The sequence below is a fragment of the Acomys minous genome, assembly GCF_964271855.1.
Source record: "Acomys minous genome assembly, chromosome: 15".
Lineage (NCBI taxonomy): Eukaryota > Metazoa > Chordata > Mammalia > Rodentia > Muridae > Acomys > Acomys minous.
The window spans coordinates 98,815,595-98,836,745 of NC_140497.1; the positions used below are offsets into that span (position 1 = coordinate 98,815,595).

General features: G+C 49.3%; 2 protein-coding genes across 2 annotated transcripts in view; both read right to left on the reverse strand.

Moving 5' to 3' along the window:
* Positions 1 to 931: 931 nt before the first annotated feature.
* LOC311584352 (nascent polypeptide-associated complex subunit alpha) lies at positions 932 to 13,683 on the reverse strand. The gene is made up of 8 exons (XM_084758624.1): positions 13,502 to 13,683; positions 12,745 to 12,816; positions 2,741 to 2,826; positions 2,133 to 2,210; positions 1,699 to 1,845; positions 1,419 to 1,547; positions 1,176 to 1,298; positions 932 to 1,065 (listed from the first exon to the last, which is right to left on the reverse strand). The coding sequence occupies exons 1-8, from the start codon at positions 13,608 to 13,610 to the stop codon at positions 1,051 to 1,053; spliced, it is 759 nt and encodes a 252-aa protein (XP_084614750.1). The 5' UTR covers positions 13,611 to 13,683; the 3' UTR covers positions 932 to 1,050.
* The window catches only part of LOC311584289 (nascent polypeptide-associated complex subunit alpha, muscle-specific form-like), a 29,353-nt gene continuing 11,034 nt past the window's right edge, over positions 2,833 to 21,151 (reverse strand). Inside the window, exon 2 of the mRNA XM_084758457.1 lies at positions 2,833 to 10,832. Within this exon, the coding sequence (XP_084614583.1) occupies positions 3,726 to 10,076 (6,351 nt within the window). The 5' untranslated portion in view covers positions 10,077 to 10,832 and the 3' untranslated portion in view covers positions 2,833 to 3,725. The remainder of the gene's footprint in view (positions 10,833 to 21,151) is intronic.

The window sequence follows — 21,151 nt, forward strand, 5'->3', positions numbered from 1 at the left end:
TTCAAGGCCAGCCTGGTCTACAAAGCAAGTCCAGGACAGCCAAGGCTACAGAGAAAACCCTGTGTCAAAAAACCAAAAGAAAGAAATGTATCAGGGTTCCTCTCCTTCTGCTTTCTAGCATCAAATAGGCAAGCAGTTTTGTTGTCCTACTTGCTCCTGGCAAGTTCAGCCGTACAACAGTGAATTTTAAGCTTCTAAAACAAAATCAATTTTGTTGCCCACCTTTGTTTTTGATAGTCTCCTGTAACTCAGGTGGTCTCAGACTTGCTATGTAGTCAAGGGTAACCTCAAACCTCCAATCCTCCTGCTTTTTCATCTCAATGCTACTACAGTGTGTGGTAGTTTAACCTACAGGAAGTTGAGGCAGTAGACTAGCCAACAGTCCGAATTCTCCTGGGCTACAGGAGAAACTTGACAAGAAAGATTACTGATTATATTGTGTCACCTAGAGTCAAAAACTTTTTTCTGAAATAAGGCTTATGACGTAAGTCTGGAACTCACTATGCAGACAAAGCTGGCCTCAAACTCAGAGATCCTTCTGCCTCTGCCTCCCAAGTGCTGGGATTAAAGGCATGGGCAAGACTAATACTTTTTAAAGGGGGCTGGAGAGATGGCTCAGCAATTAAAGAGCATTGACTGCTCTTCCAAAGGGCCCAGGTTCAATTCCCAGCACCCACATGCCAGCTCACAACTGTCTGTAACTCTAAGATCTGACACCCTCACACAAACATACATGCAGGCAAAATAGCATCGAACATAAAATTAAAAAAAAAAAAGAGCACTGACTGCTCTTTCAGAAGTCCTCAGTTCAATTCCCAGCAACCTCTCCCCATATAGTGTACACACACACACACACACGCGCGCAGGTGGTTTTAAAATTAAGCACCTTCAGTTTACCTTCTGGGCAAAGATGAAACACCTACTGAGATCATCCAACAAGAAGCCATAACTTTATTAGTGATAGAAACAGTACAAATTTCAAACCAAGCTGCAGGTCCACTTTTCAAACACCAAAGGGAGGGTGGGGAGGGTTGTCTTGATGTCAAATAGTTACATTGTTAATTCCTGTAAAGGGAAAAAGATAATTAGGCATTTATCAGCAGAGGTAGGGCTTTGCAGAGGCTCAGACCCTGGAATGGGGCGGGGCCTCCTGACTGAGGCTGGTGTCTACTCACCATAATAGCATTTACAATATCGTTACTGTTGTTTTTCAGGGCTCGAACTGCTTTTGCTCTGGAGACATTTGCTTGTGACATGACCAACTCTATGTCCTTAACTTCCACGCCTGTTTCATCAACCTACAAAGGGGGGCGGGGGAGGAGAGTCTTAATAAGTCAAAGGTAAGATTAACTTCAGCAGTGTTTTGGAGCAAAACTGCCAGCAGAGATGAAATAAAATTCACAAGATTTGTGGTATACCTCTTCCTCTTCACTCTCCTCTTGTACGGTTGGAGTCTGGGTGTTTTCTTGAATGTTTGAAATACCTTCACTCTGAACTTTAAACTTCTCAGCAGCTGCTAACTGTGCTTGCTGAGACAAATCTTCAATCTACAGGGCAGAGACAGACAGAGTAAGGAACGGCACCCCAGGCAGCGCACGTTCTGCTAACTGAGCATTTGCCCTCACTGTAGAAACAAGTAACAAGCAGAAGGAACCGCTGCAGCCGCAGAAAGAACAATACTGGCCTGCAGCAACTCACCTTGGCTTCCCCAAAAACTATGTAGGTATCTGAAGCTGGGCTCTTGTAGACGTCTGGTTTTGTGATGACAAAGAGGATATTTTTAGATTTCCGGATAGTGACTCTGGTCACCCCCGTGACCTGTCGAAGACCCAGTTTGGACATTGCCTGAAGGAGAGAGATGAACATTAAAAAATTAACCCGGTACCACACTCAACATCCACAGCAGGTCTCTCCTGAGCCAAGTTTATATAAGGAAGGGACAGCTGAGTGCTTTCAGCTCTAGCAGCTCACCAAGAGTTGTGCCACAGGTGCCTTTGGGGGAGACAGTCTCAAACACGCTAAGTTAGCTCTGAACCTGCCACATACCTAGCTAGCCTGACTCCTAACTCTTCTGTGTGGGGTCCCAAGCGCTGGGGTTACAGCACACACCCTAGAGCCCCACTCCGCCTTACCTTCCTGGCCTTCTTTTCACTCCGACTCTGCTTTGCTTTACTGACTGGTTCTTCATCGATTTCAGCAGCTGCCGCCAGCTAAAAGAAACAAAAAGGATTTTCTTTTCTGTGCGTAGCCCTCGCTGTCGTGGAAGTCCTGTGTCTGGACACCGGACTCAGAGATCCTCCTGCCTCTTTGAGTTGAACATATCCAAAGCTCTGGATGTTTCCATGTGGTTTTGCTTCACAGAGATTCACAGTTCAAATAGCCATGTCCATTACAATCAATCTTGGTTCGCTAGACCCTCAACCAATATTTTAGTTTGGAGGCATGGTCTCACTGTGACCCAGGCTGGCCTTAAACTTTCAACATTACTGCCTCAGCTTCCAAGGGCTAAGATTATAGGTACTGGCCGGGCATGGTGGTGCACACTTTTAACCCCAGCACTGGGGAGGCAGAGGCGGGCGGATTGCTTTGAGTTTGAGGCCAGCATGGTCTACAAAAGAGTCCAGGACAGCCAAGGATACACAGAGATACTGTCTCGAAAAACAAACAAAAAAAGATTATAGGTACTGGCAGCACACCTGCCTTCCAGTGCTTTCCTGACAGTTACTGAGGGGACACATACCTGGGCTTGTTGTGTGGTTGTCTGTGTGGAGTCTTGTTCCTCAAGCTCTGGCACTGACTCGTCACTGTCAGACTCTGTCCCCGACCCTAAGATGACAGATAACTTTCGTTTAATAGTACAATTTAAAGAGGTGGCGCCTCATCATGGCTTGCCTTAACTAGTTGCCACTGCTTTGTGCAAGGCCTTACCAGACTAAATGTAAGTTAATTGGCTTCTGTGGCCCAGCCTAAGGAATCCATTAAAGACCCATCCTCAAGAGATGTGGGACAGTTGCCCGACTCAGCTGAGTAGCCTATGTGCTATCACTGCCTTCTCTCTTAAGGTAGTCAGTTCTTGGCACAAACACCAAGCATCCATGAGATTCCAACTTTTATCCCCAGCCCACTCATCCCAGAAATTTTCAGACAACAGGCATCTTTGAAAGGTCAGAAGCAGTTGTGCACACACATGCTGCCTTTCAAACCACCCCCCGTCACTGGAAAGCCTCCCAAGTATGCTCTAACAGTTCTCATGTCTACTAGACACAGACCCACGATTCCCCCCACTTCTAAATGTAAGTGACATCTTAATTCCCCTTCAATTAAAAGGCCAAGCACCAGGAAAGTCTACTGAAAGAGGAAAGCATACACCCACACCAATCTCAGGCCAGGAAAAACAGGTCTCTATATTTTCAAAAGGAAGTCAGTCCCTGGGCAACTGGTAGTCTAAGAAGAAAAGAAATAACTTCAACTTTTCTTTGTTTTTGTTTTTTAAAGCAAATTCCAGGCCCAGGGACAAGGTTAGTGCTATGGTAAGAATTAGAGTAATAAAGGCCCGGCAGGTCTTGGTTTTCCCTATCAGCTCAGTCAGGCTAAAAGGGAAGGTCAGATCCAGAGTGAAGCCTGGGTCACTTTACTCAAGACACAAAGTCTATCTGAGATGACAGAAACCAAGACTTTGTTTCATTTTCCTAGAGCCTCTACAGTTCAAGTCACCATTATGCGAACTATGAGAAATCAAGCAGACACACTGTACAGAGCGACGCATCCTCGTTAGTATTGGTGGGCAGCCCCAGAGGGGTGCGGGCAACACACCATGCACACAGCAAACCGAGGCAAGTACCCTTGTTGTTCTTCAGAACAGGCTGCTTGGCAGAGGGGGCTGGGGCAGGGATCCCAGCAGGTTTAGGGGTGGGCATGTTGACCAGGATCGGCTCGAAAGGCACCGCCCCAGAGTCTGCTTCCGGGGGAATCAGAGGCGGCAGCTCATCCTCATCAGCAGGGGCTGGGAGCTTAGAGGATTCCAGCACTGACCCAGGCGAGGACTCAAGCAATGGCTGTTTAGGAGGCAGAAGGGGAACTGGGGAGGGAGCAAGAGTCAGGGAGGCTGCTGGGGTAGGCTTTGGAGCCACAGAGGCAGACCCAGCTTCAGAAAGGACTTTGTCAGAGGTGACTGCATCCAGGGGACCCGTTGGGGAGTGAAGACAATTGTCATCTTTTGCAGGGCAAACGGGCAGAGCTTCTGTAGTTTTTGAGGAGTCTTTCTCTCCAGGGACGGTCAGAGGGGCTAGAGCTACTGCAGAGAGGAGGCCCTTTGTATCTTTCTTAGCAGAGGGATCTGGGCGCTTAGGAGGTGAAGCAGAACTCCTCTTGGCTCTTGGGCCTGTCTGAGCGGGAGCAGCGGCGGCCTGTGTGCCTTCTGGAGCAGGGGCGGCAGGCACTTCTTTGAGAGCTGTAAGATCTTTCTTTGCTGGGAGCTTTTCAGACCCTGTGCCACAAGTGCCTGACAGCAGGGAAGTTGGGGAGTCTTTTGAGGAAGGGAGAGTGACGGATGAGGGACTGGGAACCTCTTTAAGACAGGGAAGAGCCCCAGCTGGGAGAGTGGAGACCTTTTTGGAGGATGCGCCCTTTTTAGGAAGGGCAGGAGAGCTGACTGTGGAGCTGAGAACCCCTTTGGAGGCTGAAGTTTCTGAGGTTTCCTGGGGGGCCCCTTTGGGAGATGGAGTTGGTAAAGTCTCTTTGGAGGTCTCAGTGGCTGGAGCCTTTTTAGGTGTGGCCTCTTTCAGAGTGGCTGCTGCTGGGGCTATGGGGGCCCTTTCAGGTGTGGGAGTTGCAGCTGTCTGGAGAGCTGCTGCAGCTGGGGCCTTGCTGGAGGGAGAAACCTTGACTGTAGGAGTTGAGCAAAGGGAAGCTGCAGGCAGGGGAGTGGAAGCATGTGCAGGAGACGAGGCTGCTGGTGCCTTGCCGGAGCCAGGAGCAACAACAGCTGGGGCAGTGGCTGCTGCGTTCTCCTTGGGGACCCCAGTTGGTGGGGCCTTCTGAAGAGGGGGAACCATTTGTGGCGGGGAGCTGACAGCTTCAAGAGAAGGGTCTGCTGAAAACTCCTTAGGGCCTGAGGTTCTCGATGCCTTTTTGGATGATGGGGTTTGGGGACGCTTTGTGGGGGAGGGAGCAATGATAGCTGGGGCAGCATTGGGAGACAGGGTTGCTGGAGTGTCTTTGAGAGCTGCAGTCTTTGGGGCCTTTTTACGGGAGGAAGAAGTCTTAACTGGGGGTGCAGCTGGAGTTACTGGAGTCTCCCCAGGGCAGACAGCCATCTCCTGTATCTCTGCAGGGTTGGGTGCTTGGGAGGTGGCAGCTGCCGAGGCCTTCTGTGGAGTGGGAGGGTGCTGCAGGGCTGCGGTGCTGCCCCCTTCAGAAGATGGAGCTGGAGTTTCTTTGGAGGCCCTTTTTGGGGGAGGAGGAATCTCAAGTGGCACAGCTGTGACCCCTTTAAGTGGAGTTTCCTTGGGGGCTGCAGTTTGGGGGAGCTTTTTTGAAGGGGTTACTAGCGTTTCTTTGGGACCTGCCATTTCGGGGGTCTTTTTGTGAGATAAGGGAATTTCTAGTGGAACAGCTGGGACCCCTTCAGGAGATGGGGGTGGGGGTGTTTCTTTGGGTCCTGCAGTCTTAGGCGCCTTTCTGGGGGAGGGAGGAATCTGCACTGGTGTTGTGGTAACCTCCTCAGAAGATGGAGCTGGAGTTTCTTTGGAGGCTGTGGTTTTGGGGGTCTTTTTGGAAGGTGGGATTGCTGGAGTTTCTTTGGGGGCTGCCGTTTTGGAGGCTCTCTGGGGAGGTATGGCTGCTGGAGTTTCTTTAGGGGCTGAAGTTTTGGAGGCCTTTCCTTGGGAAGGAGGGATCTCTAGTGGAACAGCTGTGATCCCCTCAGGAGGTGGGGGTGGAGCTTCTTTGGGGACTGCAGCTTTGGGGGTCTGTTTGGAAGGTGGGATTGCTGGGGTTTCTTTGGGACTCGCCATTTTGGGAATCTTTTGGGGGGATGGAATTGCTGAGGTTTCTTTGGTGTTTGCAGTTTTCGGGGTCTTTTTAGGGGAGGCAGGACTCTCAGCTAGGGTACGAGGGGCACCTTTGGGAGGTGGGATAATAGGAACATGTTTGGGGGCTGCAGGTGGAGGGGAGGGAGGACGCTCTAGTGGCACAGCTGTGTCTCCCTCAGAAGATGTGGTTGGAGTTTCCTTGGGGACTGTTTTGAGAGCCTTCTTGGAGGGAGAAATCTCCAGTGGTGCAGTGGTAACCATCCCTTCAGTAGGTGGGGTTAGAGTTTCTTTGGGAGCTGCAGTTTTGGGGGACTTTTTGGGGGATGGGGCTGATGAATTTTCTTTAGAGGCTGCAGCTTTTGGGGTCTTTTTGGGGGAAAGAGAGATCTCTGACACAGGTGTGACTCCCACAGATGGGGTTGCTAGAGTTTCTTTGGGGGCCTTTTTGGGAGAGGTAGGACTTTCAGCTAGAGTAGTAGGGGTACCTTTGGGAGATGCGGTCACAGGAACTTGTTTGGGGACAACAGTCATGGGAGCCTTTTTGGGGGAGGGAGAAATCACTAGGGGCACAGCTGTGACCCCTTCAGGGGAAGTTCCTTTGGGGGCTGTAGTTTTGGGGATCTTCTTTGGGGAAGGAGAAATCTCCAGTGGCACAGCTGTGACCCCTTCAGGTGGAGTTCCTTTGGGGGCTTCAGTTTGGGGGGTCCTTTTTGGGGATGAGGCTGCTACATTTTCATTGGGGGCTGCAGTTTGGGGGGTCTTTTTTGGGGAAGAAGTCTCCAGTGGCACAGCTGTGACCCCTTCAGGTGGAATTCCTTTGGGGGCTGCAGTTTTGGGGCCCCTTTTGGAAGATGGCATTGTAGGAGCTTCTTTGGGAGCTATAATTTTGGGGGTCTTTTGGGGGGAGGGAGAAACCTCCACTGACACAGCTGTATCCCCTTCAGGAGATGGGGTTGCGGGAGTTCCTTTGGGGGCTGAAGTTTTGGGGGCCCTGGCTCTAGGAGCTTCTTTAGGAGCTGCAGTTTTGGGGGTCTTTTGGGGGGAGGGAGAAATCTCCACTGACACAGCTGTGTCCCCTTCAGGAGATGGGGTTGCGGGAGTTCCTTTGGGGGCTGCAGTTTTGGGGGCCCTGGCTCTAGGAGCTTCTTTAGGAGCTGCAGTTTTGGGGGTCTTTTGCGGGGAGGGAGAAATCTCCACTGACACAGGTGTGTCCCCTTCAGAAGATAGGATTGCTGGTCCTTTGGGGACTAATGTTTTGGGGGCCTTTTTATGACAGATAGGACTCTCTGCTGGAGCAGTAGGGGCACTTTTAGGGGATAACCCTGTTAGAGCCTCACTTAGTGCCTCCGCTGCTGGGGACTTTGGTGAGGCGGTGGGAGCCAGAGATTGTACAGGGAGGGTCTCTGTGGGAAACTGGGATGGTAAGACTTCTTTGGAGGCTGCCATTTCTGGTACCGTTTTGGAGGGTACTAGGGTCATAGCTGAGGCACCCTTAGGGGACAGTGATTTTGGAGCCTTCTGTGGGGAAGAAGTCACAGCTGAGCCAGTAGAGGCAACTTTAAGAGCTGAGGGTGCTGAAGTCTCTTTGGGGGTTGCAGCTGCCGGGGAGGAGGGAATCTCATTCGGAGAAACAGGGGCTCCACTAGGAGATGTGTCTGCAGGGGCCTTCAGGGGAAACAGAGATGTCACAGCAGGGACACTTTTGAGAGACAGGGTTGCTGAAGCATCTTTGGGGACTGCAGTTGCTGGAGTATTTGGGGGAGAGGTAGGAGTGACATCTGGCACAACAGGGGCCACTTTGGGGGACTGGATTGCTGAGACCAGTTTGGAAGCTGTAACTTCTGGGGTCTTTTGGGGGGAAGGAAGAACCTCTGCTGAGGCAATGGGGGCTCCCTTGGAGCACAGAGGGAGGGGAGGAAGCTGACGGGGTGAGCCTTTAGGACTTTGGAAAGAAAGACTGGCCTCTGGAAGGAAGGACGCCTCAAGTGGAGGAAGAGCAGAGGCCGCTGGGGGAGCAGATCCCTTCTTGGACGTAGGCCTTTTAGTCTGAGGGCCCACACTAGTCTCTAAAGGTGGGGCGTCCGCTAGATGAAGCAGGGTTCCTTTGGAAGACGCGGAAGCATCTGGGTGCCCTTCAGGAAAAGAGGTCAAAGACGATGTACAAGAAACATCAGCTTTCCCAGCTGAGGGTGGAGCAGGAACAGGCATAAACTTGGGAATTTCAGGGGCCAATGCCAAAGTACTCATAGAAACAGTGACACTCTGGGGGGACAAAGCCATAGCAGAAGCCATAGGACAGCCTCCAGAGACATGAGGGACCAGAGGTGAAGTGACAGAAGTGGGTGTTTTACAGGTAGAGGTACCTTCGGCAGTTCTAGGAACTAGCTCTTTAGAACCAGAAGTTTCTAAGAGAAACGGAGCTACTGCCGAGGCAGTGGTGGAACTTTGGAGAGGCCGACTGCCAGGGTCTGGCTCAACATAAGAACCTGCGCTAACAACAGCTGGGAAGTCAGCACCCAGGGAAGAAGTCGTAGCAGTCCCTGGCCTCACTCCAGGGGCAGGGGCCCCCACGGCCCTCCCTGTCATAGTGTCTTCTGAAGACACCCCCAGAGACAATACACTTTGAGAAGAGGGAGGCTCTTTTCTAGTAGGGAGTCCTGCCTGGGCTGGAGAAACAGGGGCTCCTGCATTAATCAATACTGAAGTGGGGGGACTGTTAAGGCCTTCAGTGGCAGGCAGAGGAGAAACTGGCGCCCCTAGAGCAGTTGGTACCGGAGGAGCCGGACACTGCTTCTGAGCAGCAGGTGCACCAAGAGAGGCAGCAGGCAAACTTGGGCCTTTACCACTTCCATGGCCTGATGAAACTGGAGCAGACAGGTAAGTGGCAGGTGCTCCAGAAGTGGTAGAAGGGCTGTCCACCACAGGGAGGGCAGTTCCAACATGGCGGACAGGAGTGTCTTTTGAGCCAGCTTTTTGAGAAGCAGGAAGCTGACTTAGCAAAGGCTGCGGAGCAGCATTAGAAGGATCTCTGGGGATGAGAGACGCTAAAGGAGACAAGGTGGCAGCAGCTAAGTCTAAGGAGCCAAGAGGGCTGCAGATTACATTAGTAACAACAGAGGAACCTTTGTCAACAGATGGAGCCGCCGCCGCTGCAGCCAGCTCAGGTCTGGAAGCAAGGGGAGGAAGCACAGACTTCTCAGGTGGATAAGATGGCGCAACAGTAGGATGACCTACAGGAACAGCAGGATCTGGCTGACTGCAAGGCTGGGTACGGGAATCCAAGGAACTGTGAGGTGAACTTGGGAGATGAGAGGCCAAAGAAGCGGGGGGCGCTGGGGGGGTGCCGGGGGCTACAGTGTTGTGAGCAGGTGAGCTAACAGGTCCCTTCTGTGGCAGAGCCGGGGAAATGGGGACACCTTTAACTGGGGAAGTGGTGGCTGGGGGAGCGGTGGACAGTGTCTGAGGACGGCATGCTGATCCAGACTGAACAGAACCCAACGGGCTTTCAAGGTGGGAAGGAAAAATGCGGCCTACATCTGGAGGGCTCGGGGTAGCGCCTTTCAGACTCGGGGCCACCTGAGGGGGAACCTGACTAGGAGAGGCCTTTGGTGCTAAGGGAGCCATGGAGGCTGCCACGGCTGTCAGTGCCCCTGCCTCTGCTACAGCAGCAGAGGAAGGAGCGGTGAGAGGGCAAGGTGGAAACACCGAGGTCTTCTGAACTGAGTGAGGAGCCAAAGCAACCAGAGACAAGGGAGCTGAAGAGGAGCGGGCGCCTTTCTGAGCTGGACCTAACATGGGAGAGGCCAAAGCCAAGGCAGCCGGGGAGATGGGAGGCCCTATCAGGTGTGGGAGGAAAGTTGGAGTGTGAGGGGCAGTTCCCAAAGGCACAGCTGTTTCGGGAGATGGGGCTGAGGAGATACTGGGAGGTGGGAACGGGCAAGGCTGACTAGCAGTTACTAGAGGGTTTTGTTGGGGGGCCAGGGAGCAAGGAGGGGGAGGTCCAGGCTGCCCTAAAGCAGCAGTAACATTCAAGGCTGAAGACATAGGAAGCACAGTTGGAGAAAAGCAAAAATAAGACAAAAACAAAAGCGAGACAAAAAACGGGGGTGGGGGGGGAGATAAAAGGGAGGGAAAAGGGTGAGTTGTGCAGCCCAAGTTGGCAACATGCCCCACAGGAAACAACAGCCTTTAACATCTGAGAACGAAGGTCACCACAGGGTCACAAACAGGTGGTGAGCAGCATCGACTGTGCCTGCACATATTTCAGTGACAAGGTGGAGTACATCCTTCTCATTCCCCACGCTTCCCAAGCTCTACAAAAATAAACCAACTATTTTAAGGTGGGGCAAATAGTCTAAAACCAGCTCATCTCTAAATGAGGAGCCCGGGCCTACACCCTCCCTGTTACCAGGGATTAAGCCTAGTGCTTCACCCATGCCATGCAAAAACTCTACTGAGATTGTATAACCTCAGCCCCTTTTGAGACAGTCCCACCAATTGAAGGCTGGCCTTGTCCTTACTACAGTCCTGCCTCAGCTTCCTAAACAGCTGAGACTCCAGCCCGCGCCACGAGTGGACTGAGAACATACCTTCCCTCTCCTCCCTCCACAAAACTGGCATTATTCCCAATGATTTGTTTTATAGACAAGAGTCTCCCCAGGTGGCCTGGAAAGCAGGTCTACCCGGTCTCTCTCTCTGATGGGGTTAAAGCTGGATCACCATGCGGTGGCGCATGTCTTTAATTCCAGCACTCGGGAGGCAGAGGCAGGTGGATTGCTGTGAGTTCGAGGCCAGCCTGCTCTACAAAGTGAGTCCAGGACAGCCAAGGCCACACAGAAACCCTGTCTGGAAGAACAAAAACAGGTGCGCCATCATCACCCCTGGAACAAATCTTTTCTGAGCAATGCTAATGATGGGGTGTCTGAATAAAGGGGGAAAATGTATCAATACCTTTAGGCTTCTACTAGTGCATGGGGGGAGGGGGGAATCTCATTATGTTGGAATAAATTTTGGAAAGGATAAACCTGGCTCAACTCAGTTCTACTAAAGCTGTAACTCCTCAACATTTCATACCAAACACCAGTGCCAGCCAGTGGCGGGACACACACAGTCCCTTCCTCAACTTCAGTGCTTCACACATTTCAATTGCCATCCAAGGAGGTCAAGGTGGGTATTATGTCCCTAAAGTAAGCCCAGATCAAGGCATACTTTAGGAAAGAATTATAATAAAGCAACAATACAAGCCCCACACCCTTCAATCTAGGTAGGAAGGTCATCTCATCTTAGTTCACTATCTGACACTGCAAAGATTTCTGAGCGGGTAGGCTCTGCTCTGCCACTCAAGGCGACGCCAGAGGAAACAGTAAAGGCATGAAGACACCCAACCTCACAAGCCACTCAACCAGTCTATGCCCAGATCATAGGACAGAGAGGTGGTTGAACCAGTCTTCCTGGGAGAATCAGTAGGCCAAAGCCTCTAATTGTAATGCAAATGCTCCGAAACAAGTTAACCAGAATTTAAAGCACCGGAGCATGTCTTACTGTTAGGATAGGAGCCACATTACTTGCTTTTATATTATAACCAAAATCTCACTGTTTTCAATTCTCTCTAGTAAGACTAGTCAGCCACAGTGTCACCCTGTGCCCTCAACAGTCGTGCAACTCTAGACTAACGAGGGCTGTACTAAACAACACTGCTTCCTTCAGAAGTCATTTAAAAAGCTGGGAGCAGAATATTCAAAATCCGTTTGCAGCCTCAACACTTGTAAAGTTTCGCTTAACCCTTGGCTAGCTCTGAGGCTGCAGATCCTCGGGAGCCCTCCTCCCCCACTGCCCCTTCTGCAGCTCAGGCCCCAACTTCTTTCCAGTCTAACTGCTGGATTTTAATCCCTTCAGCTGCTACAGTGGAACAGGTGGCGGAAGGAGGCTTCTACCGCCTTTAAGTATAACTAACTTTAATTCCAAAAGAAAACAGAAACTGCCACAAGTAACACATTTTTAAATTCTATTACAATCAAAACAGAGGGCACACCCATAAGATACCCCCTCCATTTGGGTCTGCAGAACTGACTCAGCAAAACCATTCCCGTTCTTTCCGGTCTCTTCCTACGTTTCATGTCAGTGTGCTGACCAGCAAGCACGCTAGCCTATCTTCTTCACTCGGCATCCTATTCCAGTCTTGCCTCCCACACAACACAATACGCTAGCACAGGCCAGCTATCCCAGCACTCTCAGGCCCTACAAGGTAACTAACGCAGGCTAAGGCTTACGGTAGGACGTGCTTACGAGCTGCACATGTGACAAAGACTTGGTGCCAATCCCAGCTATATAAAACGCAGAGGCAACTTGCTGGCCATAACTCCACCAAAGCTCAGGTCTCCTTGGCCCGCCTGTGCCAGCTTCCACAGACCAGAGCCACCCTGCCCTTCCATGCTCAGGTTTCCTCTATGATGTCTAGATTCCACACAGGAGTTTTTCAAGCAGCTGGTGTAACTAGAAGAAGCCGGCAGAGGAATCTATAAATTCTACTCTTCTACTCTGCCCCGGCAAGAAAGCAATTAAAAATTTGTACTAAAACCACAGTTCCCATTTTAAAAAACGTCTTTAAATGGCGATTAACTCCAAATGGCAGGAAGTTTATTTGTCACCTTACCCACCAAACAGATGGCTTTAGGATCAATTTTAATTAACAGTAAGAGTTATGGGGACCTACCTGTCTCAGCCTGAGGCTGTGGCAACTCCTGCTCCGTAGCAGGGACGGTTTCTGTGGCTTCACCAGGCATTTCTGAAGGGAACAAAACGGAGGCCCGAATTAACCGGGGCGAATTCACCTGCCCGGCTCAGAGTCCAGCATTCGGAAAAACTCGCGTCGTGAGGCCGGTAAGAAAACGGATCCTGGAGGTCCCCGAAGCGACTGGAAGGCGGGTGAGGACCTGGCCTCCTCTCCGCTTCCCTAGCAGACAGCTGACTCTGCACTGCCCGGGTCCCTGGGACGCACAAGGACAGCGATCCTCGCTCGCTGCGCTCCCGACGCGCGGGGAACGACCCCAAGGGCTGGCTCCCGGTCACATGACTCCAGGCGCTACCCCGATCCCCTTCTCGTCCTAACATCCTCGCCAACTGGCCTGGGACCCCCTCCCCAACTCCATGGTGACCACTTCCGAGCAACTAGAGTCCAAGGTGCCCGAAGTCCCGGCCAAGCCGCAGGGCGATCGGAGCTGCGCGCGACCCCGTATGCGCCCCCGGACCCCCGCATGCCGACACCCCAGCTGCCTCCACGTCCCCACGCCTAAGATCCGACCCGGACCCCAGACCGCAGGCCCGTCCTGCCGGCAGTCGCGGGGGCGAGGAGGAGCTCGGAGCCCCACACAGCCGCCGCCGCCGCCCCCCCAACGAGACCCCCAGGCCGCTGAGCTCGCCGCGGACGAGGATGGTTACGGATGGAAAGCAGAGGCGCGGGCAGCACTTACCGAGCGGAGGACGCGGAACCAAGATGGCGGTAGAAAGAGAGCGAGCAAGAGCGTGACCCACGCCTGTTGCAGAAGGAAGCCCGGAGCGCCGATGGGGCGGGACCAACATGCGCTTCCGGGTCAGGTGCACGTGCCTCCTCTTCCGGTGGCGAGCAGAGCAGCTGCCATCCGAGCGACGGGGCGGGGAGGTGACGCGTTCTAAATAAGGCTGCGAATTCCCAAGCGGACGCTCGGGCCTGGCTGGAGTGGTAGGGCCCGCCCAGCCGCGGCTTTGACCCCGAGAGACGCTTAACTGCGACAGCTGTTACCATGGCGTCCGTCTTTTCTCTTGTTTGATAGAAGGTGACGCGAAGGAAAGCGAATGTCGCGGAGCCTGTGTGTGCACGGTTGGAGAGAAGTGACCTAGGGTTGCGAAAGCTCTGTTCTCTCCTGGAAAAGAACACACACACAGAGCATACACTACAATTTGCTTCCCCTGATATTTTGGGCATTTCTCAGATACTCTAAAGCTCACCCGTTTTTAGGGTCCCAGGACTAAATATTAAAAACCCACAGGTCGGTGTGGGAATGTAGCTTGGTTGGTGGAGTGATTGCCTATCGTGCAACAAGTCCTGGGTGCCATCCCCAGCACCATGTAAAATCTGAAGTGGTGAGGCAAGCCTGCAACCCAGCCAGCACTTGGGAGGCAGAGGCAGGATCGAAAGTTCAAAGTCATCCTCTGCAAAACTTCAACACAGTGGGTTTTGTGTGTAAGGTTTTTTGTTTTATTGAGACAAGGTCTCTTTTTGTAGCCCTGGCTGGCCTCTTATCTCCATCTGACTCTGCTGGAATTAAAAGGCACTCAAACCTGGCCTTGTTTTTGTGACAAGGTCTTATTATGTAAACGAGGCTGACCTCGAACTCTCAGAGTTACCCACCTGGCTCTGAACCTAGCAAATTTGGAGCCAGCCTGGGCTAGACATTGAGAGCCTGTCTCAAAACAAAACCTCATACTTTTTGAAAGTAGAATATACTATAAAGCCAGTATTTTGTGAAATAGTCACTGACTTAACACAGCATCTCTCAACTCAACAAATTTGAAACTGGTCACTTAGATCACCTGAAGGTGGTTGTAGTTTGTTTGGATTGGCTTTTCCAGATAGGGTTTCTCTGTGTGCCCTGGCTGTTCTAGGCTCTTTGTAAACCAGGCTGACCTTAAACTCAGAGCTCCACCTGCCTCTGCCTCCCTAAGGCTGGGATTAAAGGCATGCGCCACCACACCCCAGCTAGAACAAAAGTTTCTTATAGCTATGTAGGTGAGCAATAGCCACAGGCAGGACATCTGGGAGAGTCACAGTGGACATGACCAGACTGAGCTGCGCCAAGTGGGGGAAGGGTAAGGGAAAGGTAATCAAGTGTAGCAGCCAGGAAGCCAAGATTTCTGGATTATATAGGGAAGAGCCTCTGGGGGAGGGCAGTTCAGCCCTTAGGCTGGACAGTTCAAGGTGGGGCAGGGGTGTAGTTCAGCCTTACCCTGTAACAAGTAGGAACTGAGGAATGCTGGGAGAAGCTGGAGGCCAGGCCCACTTTGATTCATATATATATATATATATATATATATATATATATATATATATATATATATATATATGATTGTTTGTTTGTTTTTTGAGGCAGGGTCTCTTTGTGTAGCCCTAGCTGTCCTGGACTGGCTCTGTAGACCAGGCTGGCCTCAAACTCACAGCAATCCACCTGCCTCTTTTGATATGTTAAATATGCACCTCAACAGTTTGTTCCTGGTTTGAAACTTTACAATAATAAAATCTAGGGCTGGAGAGATGGCTCAGTTAAGAGCTCTGACTGCTCTTCCAGAGAACCAGGGTTCAATTCCCAGCAACCGCATGGCAGTTCACAACTGTCTGTAACTCCAAGATCTGACACCCTCACACAGACATACATGCAGGCAAAACATCAATGGACATAAAAGAAAAATAAATACATTTTAAAAAATCTAGGCTGGAGATATAAATCAGTTAAGAGCACGAGGTGTTTTTTCAGAAGGCAGGGGTTTGATTCCCAGAAACTGCAGCACTTCTGTATGTAAACTCCTGGAAAAGTCAAAGCCCTTTTCTGGGCAGGCAAAATACCTATGCTCATAAAACAGAAATAAAAATAAAATAAAAGTTTTGAGAAATTGAGTACAATGTGTGAAAATCAGAATGAGCAAATCAGGATTAATTGGGGTGTGAGGGTTTTACAAAGAATGGGAAATTCTGAAATCATCTGCATATAGGAGAGACAGTGACTATGAACAGATTTGGGGATGGGGAGAGCTCAGTTGTTATACTTCTGCAGCAAATAAGGTTGGCCTGGTACTAAAGCCAGGCATGATGGTGAGAGCTTTTAAGACCAGCACTTGGGAAGTAGAGATAAGCAGTTTAAGGTTGTCCTTGACTACATTAGAGTTTGAGGCCAGCCTGGGCTAAATAAGACCAAACCTCCAGCCCCATGAAAACCAATACACAATCTTCTTGAATCTCATCTGGATCACTTAGGCTATTTTTGCCTTCGTCTGTAAAGAGGGGATGATGGTTACTGCTTCACAGTGTTGCTAGATACAAGTAATATGTCACTGGCTGCTCTTCCAGAAGTCCTGAGTTCAATCCCCAGCACCCACATGGCAGCTCACAACCATCTATACCCTCTAAGCCCTCTTCCAGCCAGTTGTTGTTGTTGTTGTTGTTGTTTTTTTTTTGGTTTTTCGAGACAGGGTCTCTCTGTGTAGCCTTGGCTGTCCTGGACTCTCTTTGTAGACCAGGCTGGCTTCGAACTCACAGCGATCCACCTACCTCTGCCTCCTGAGTGCTGGGATTAAAGGTGTGCGCCACCACGCCCGGCTCCCAGCCTGCAGTTGTATATGCAGATAGAGCACTCATACATAAAATAAATAAATAAAATATTTAAAAAATAACTGTAGCTAAGTCAGACACTGGAGCCCATCTGTAACCACATCTACTGGGGAAGCTGAGGCAGGAGGATGGAAATCTGGAGGTCAGTTGGAGCAACACAGCTAGAAGAAGGTCTACTCACAGTAACTAATTTGGAAGACCCAATTCTTCTGAAAAACAACAAACTGAACATGAGGGAAGGGAATGAATGATGCTGGGGTGTGGCTTCCTCATAAAGTGCTGGCCTTGAACTCACAGAGACCCGCCTGCCTCTGCCTCCTGAGTGCAGGGATTACAGGCCTGCGCCACCTTGGATTTAGCAGCTGAGTTACTTCCCGTTGGACAGGGCTTTCCAGGACTATATAGTAGATGAGCAGATGCCAATTCCTCCAGGCAGAACAGCCTGGAGGCTACAGCAGCCCACTGTCTCTAACCCAGTTGGTGAGTCTAACCTAGGAAAACAATTTATGCACATACACATGAAGGTGAAAGAACAGTTGCTGGGCCTTGTTTGCGTCAGGGTCTTTTCCTCACCTGTGGTAGACCGGCTGGTCCTGAGTTTCTGGGATTGCTCTGTCTACCACTCATCTCGCCTTAGTTGCTGGAATCATAGATTCATGCTACTGTGACCAACTTTTGCATGGTTCCAGAGATCCAAACTAGTGTTTCTGCTTGTGAGACAAGTGCTTTACCATTTGTCCAACCTATAATTTATTCTCTGGGTTTCTTTACACACTGACCAAAGTTTGGAAGACAAATTTGGCGTCAAGCTCAATGTCCTTTGATCCTCCCCCTTTTACTCCCAGATAGGGTCTCATATAGCCCAGGTTGTCTTGGGACTATGTAGCAAGGATGGCCTAGAAAGTCTTCTGCCTTGGCCTCCCAAGTACCAGGATGACAGGTATGTGCAGTACCACACACAACTTGTTTGTATACAAGCTATATGTCTATCAGTGTCTTGCCAAGTCAGGGAAAAAGGAAATAAATGGTCTTTTGGGTATTCTGTTGAAGAGCTATACAAGTATTACTTTTAAAAAATCTGAGTTGGATGTTACAATATCTGTTTCGTCTAGGAAGCTGATAACTGACACAGAGAGATTAAAATGTACTTTAAAGCTGCAGGCACTACAGCTGGGCAGAATCTAAACTGATTCTAATCCACTCATAAACTAAAACAAGCTGCTCTAAACCTCATAACATACTAACATACATAGAGCTCAAGCACTTGCCAATCTGATCCTCGGACACTTCTTCCTCCTTCCTTGACCATCAACTGCCATCAGTCCTCTTTCCCCTCTCAACTGTCAATCCTTGACTCCGCCCCTCTCCAGGAAGTCCTGCCTTCCACTTCCTGTCCTTCTACCTAGCTGATTGGCTAACCAGTGCTTTATTGACAGTTGTTACATCCACTCAAGACATTCCTCCACAATTCCCCTTTTTAGTCTAATTAAAACAAAACAAAACAAAACCCTTTTAGGCCTGGCGAGTTGGCGCACGGCTTTAATCCCAGCACTCAGGAGGAAGAGGCAGGCGGATTGCTGTGAATTTGAGGCCAACCTGGTCTACAAAGTGAGTCCAGGACAGCCAAGGATACAGAGAGACCTTGTCTTGAAAAACTAAAAAAAAAAAAAAACCCCAAAACCAAAAACCAAAAACCAAACCAACCAAACAAAAAAACCCTTTTACCTATACATTTACATTACACCAATATACACACACAAGAACCACAAAACAATCGTTATATTCATGTTATACTCATAATGTTTCGCTGTCTTCAACCCCATCGGAGACTTGAGAAGGAATAAAATTAATTAGCTGAGTAAATAGGAAGTGCAGGTTAGCAGCTTCCAAGATGAAAAAAAAATGACAGAGACACTTCACTGCCTGAACAGTCACTCAAAACTCTTTAACATGTTGGAGCATCATCTTTAGCCTTCTGGCCCAATATATCTGACAGGCATATTTGTGAAGCAGGAACTACTGAGGACTTGCCTACCCTGTGTTGGCAAAGTTTGGCTGTCAACTCCACCTGTATCCAAGCTTGCTCATTTCAGGCAGAATTCTGTCTGTGGCAGAAAATAAGGACATTTGGGCCCACTGGCTGGTTTGTCATATCTGAAGCCATCTCCATAATGAGGTTCCTAGATGCTCATTACCTTCTTTGAGGCAGGCTGGGTGTTGCCAGGAGTCAACCTGTCTCATTTTCAAAGAATCCTCAAAACAATAAAAAATTCTTTAAATGCCATATTCTGTAGGTCTCTGAGGTTTTTGAAGACTTTATCTAAATATTTTACCTTATCTATCTATTGAACCAACGATGTATATTCTTGTGATAAAATTGAATAGTACAATAAATTAAAAATAAACATTCGGGGGCTGGAGAGATGGCTCAGAGGTTAAGAGCACAGACTGCTCCTCCAGAGGTCCTGAGTTCAATTCCCAGCAACCACATGGTGGCTCACAACCATCTATAATGTGATCTGGTGCCCTCTTCTGGCCTTCGAGCACTGCATATATAATAAATAAAACCTTTTTTAAAAAAAAGGAAAGAAAAGAAAGTCTTGTGTGGGACAGTCTGAAATGGGACCAATTGGAATCAGGAGCTTTCTTAGAAGCTGTGCTGGGAGATGTTCTGTTCTGATGATGAACAGCAACCGAATCACTTGTGGCTGGAACATGAGGAACGCAGGCTGTCAGCATCTCAGCATGCCGGAGGATGCATCCTGTCAGGTCTGATGCAGCAGCAGTGTCTCGTACTTTTGTTCTGAAAATATATAATTTCTCACAAGCACTATACAGTTCTGAAACTATAAATGTATGAGGTATACAGGACACACAGAATATCGAGGCTGGTTCTGTAGTTTGAATTCATGTACATATAGACTGACTTAAGTTAGCAGTCTCCCTTTCATCCAGGTCTGTTTTATTTTGACCTCTTTCTTTTTTTTTTTTTTCCAGACAGGGTTTCTCTGTGTAGCCTTGGCTGTCCTGGACTCACTTTGTAGACCAGGCTGGCCTCGAACTCACAGTGATCAGCCTGCCTCTGCCTCCCAAGTGCTGGGATTAAAGGTGTGCGCCACCACGCCCGGCTTTGACCTCTTTCAAAGAGAAAGTATAATATTACCATTACCAAAGAACATACAATCATTAGTTATTAGAAATCAAAACAAGAATGTATAGTTCTAAATGTCATTCTCTAGGCTCTGTGGCCCCTGATACATAGGCCAGGCCACTACCTGTCTCCCGAGAAAATGTATCCCGTTTTAGAGACAAGCCAGTTGCCTGGAGCGAAAGAAAAGGCATTAAGGTTACACTTTTAAATATATGAATTTTAGCCTTTGAGTTTTGGGGAACCTAACTAAGCGGACGTGTACATTGTCACCTGTAAGTCCTCAGTGTCTTTTTGCATCTGGTGTGACCGTCACCTGTCTCCCATGAAAAAACCTCACCTTTGGAGAGATAAGCAGCTGCCAGAGCAGTGACCCCTCAACTCAGCATACAAAGGCTTTTCAATGTGGGAGGCACGCAGCTTGCAGGTCTATTAATGAAAAATTTGTCGGTTTAAAGCCTAGGCTGTTTTTGCAGGTAACTTATCAGCAGGGGAGGCCACACCCTGTGGAGACCAGGCTGGTCTGGAACTCACAGAGATCCACCTGCCTTTTTCTCCACTGTGTTAAGACTAAGAGTGTGTGTTACCACTGCCCTGCACAAATATTTCATCTCAATTCCAGTCAAAATCTACAAAAATCTCAAGTAATATTCAAGAGTTAACAAAAAAAAAATTCTAAGTCTTGAGTCAGTTGCACCATTCTTTTGAATTACTTCTTGCTAAGTCCCATAGGTGGACCCTTTCCAGAGAGAGCTGACAAACGCCTTGCAGCTAAGAAGTTTTGACTTTCAGCTGCTATCAACTCTATGGAAAAGAGTTTGGTACCTTCTTCCCTTCTCATTGTTGGTAACTTAGCCTGGCATTTCTCAGCTTTCTGCCTTTCTCCTTGAACAACAAAAGTCAAGAAAAGGCCAAAACGACCCAGGAGCCTTTGCCATAGTGTGCTGGAGAGGAACCATAGCAATGGATTCCTCCCACCATATAACAAAGTATCTTTTTCAAGGGTGTGGATACAAGAAATACGTTGGGCGCCATTTTGTTACAATAAATTGTATGTTTGGCCTAGGAAGCCGATAACTGACTCAGAGAAACTGAAACGTACTTTAAAGCTGCAGGCACTACAGCCGGACAGAATCTAAACTGATTCTAATCCACTCATAAACTAAAACAAGCTACTCTAAACCTCATAACATACTAACATACATAGAGCTCAAGCACTTGCCAATCTGATCCTCGGACACTTCTTCCTCCTTCCTTGACCATCAACTGCCATCAGTCCTCTTTCCCCTCTCAACTGTCAATCCTTGACTCCGCCCCTCTCCAGGAAGTCCTGCCTTCCACTTCCTGTCCTTCCGCCCACTGATTGGCTAAACAGAGGTTTATTGACAGTTGCTATATCCACTCAAGACATTCCTCCTCAGTTGGAGGCCAGTGTAGGTCTACAAAATGAGTTATAGGACAGCCAGGATTACACAGAGAAAGAAATCCTATCTTCCCTCCCCTAAAATCCTGAGTCTTTAATAATTATTTTTACTTATTTTCTATATTTTATTTTATATGCATGGGTGTTTTGCCTGAATGTATGTCAACCACATTTGTGCAGTGCCCAAGGAA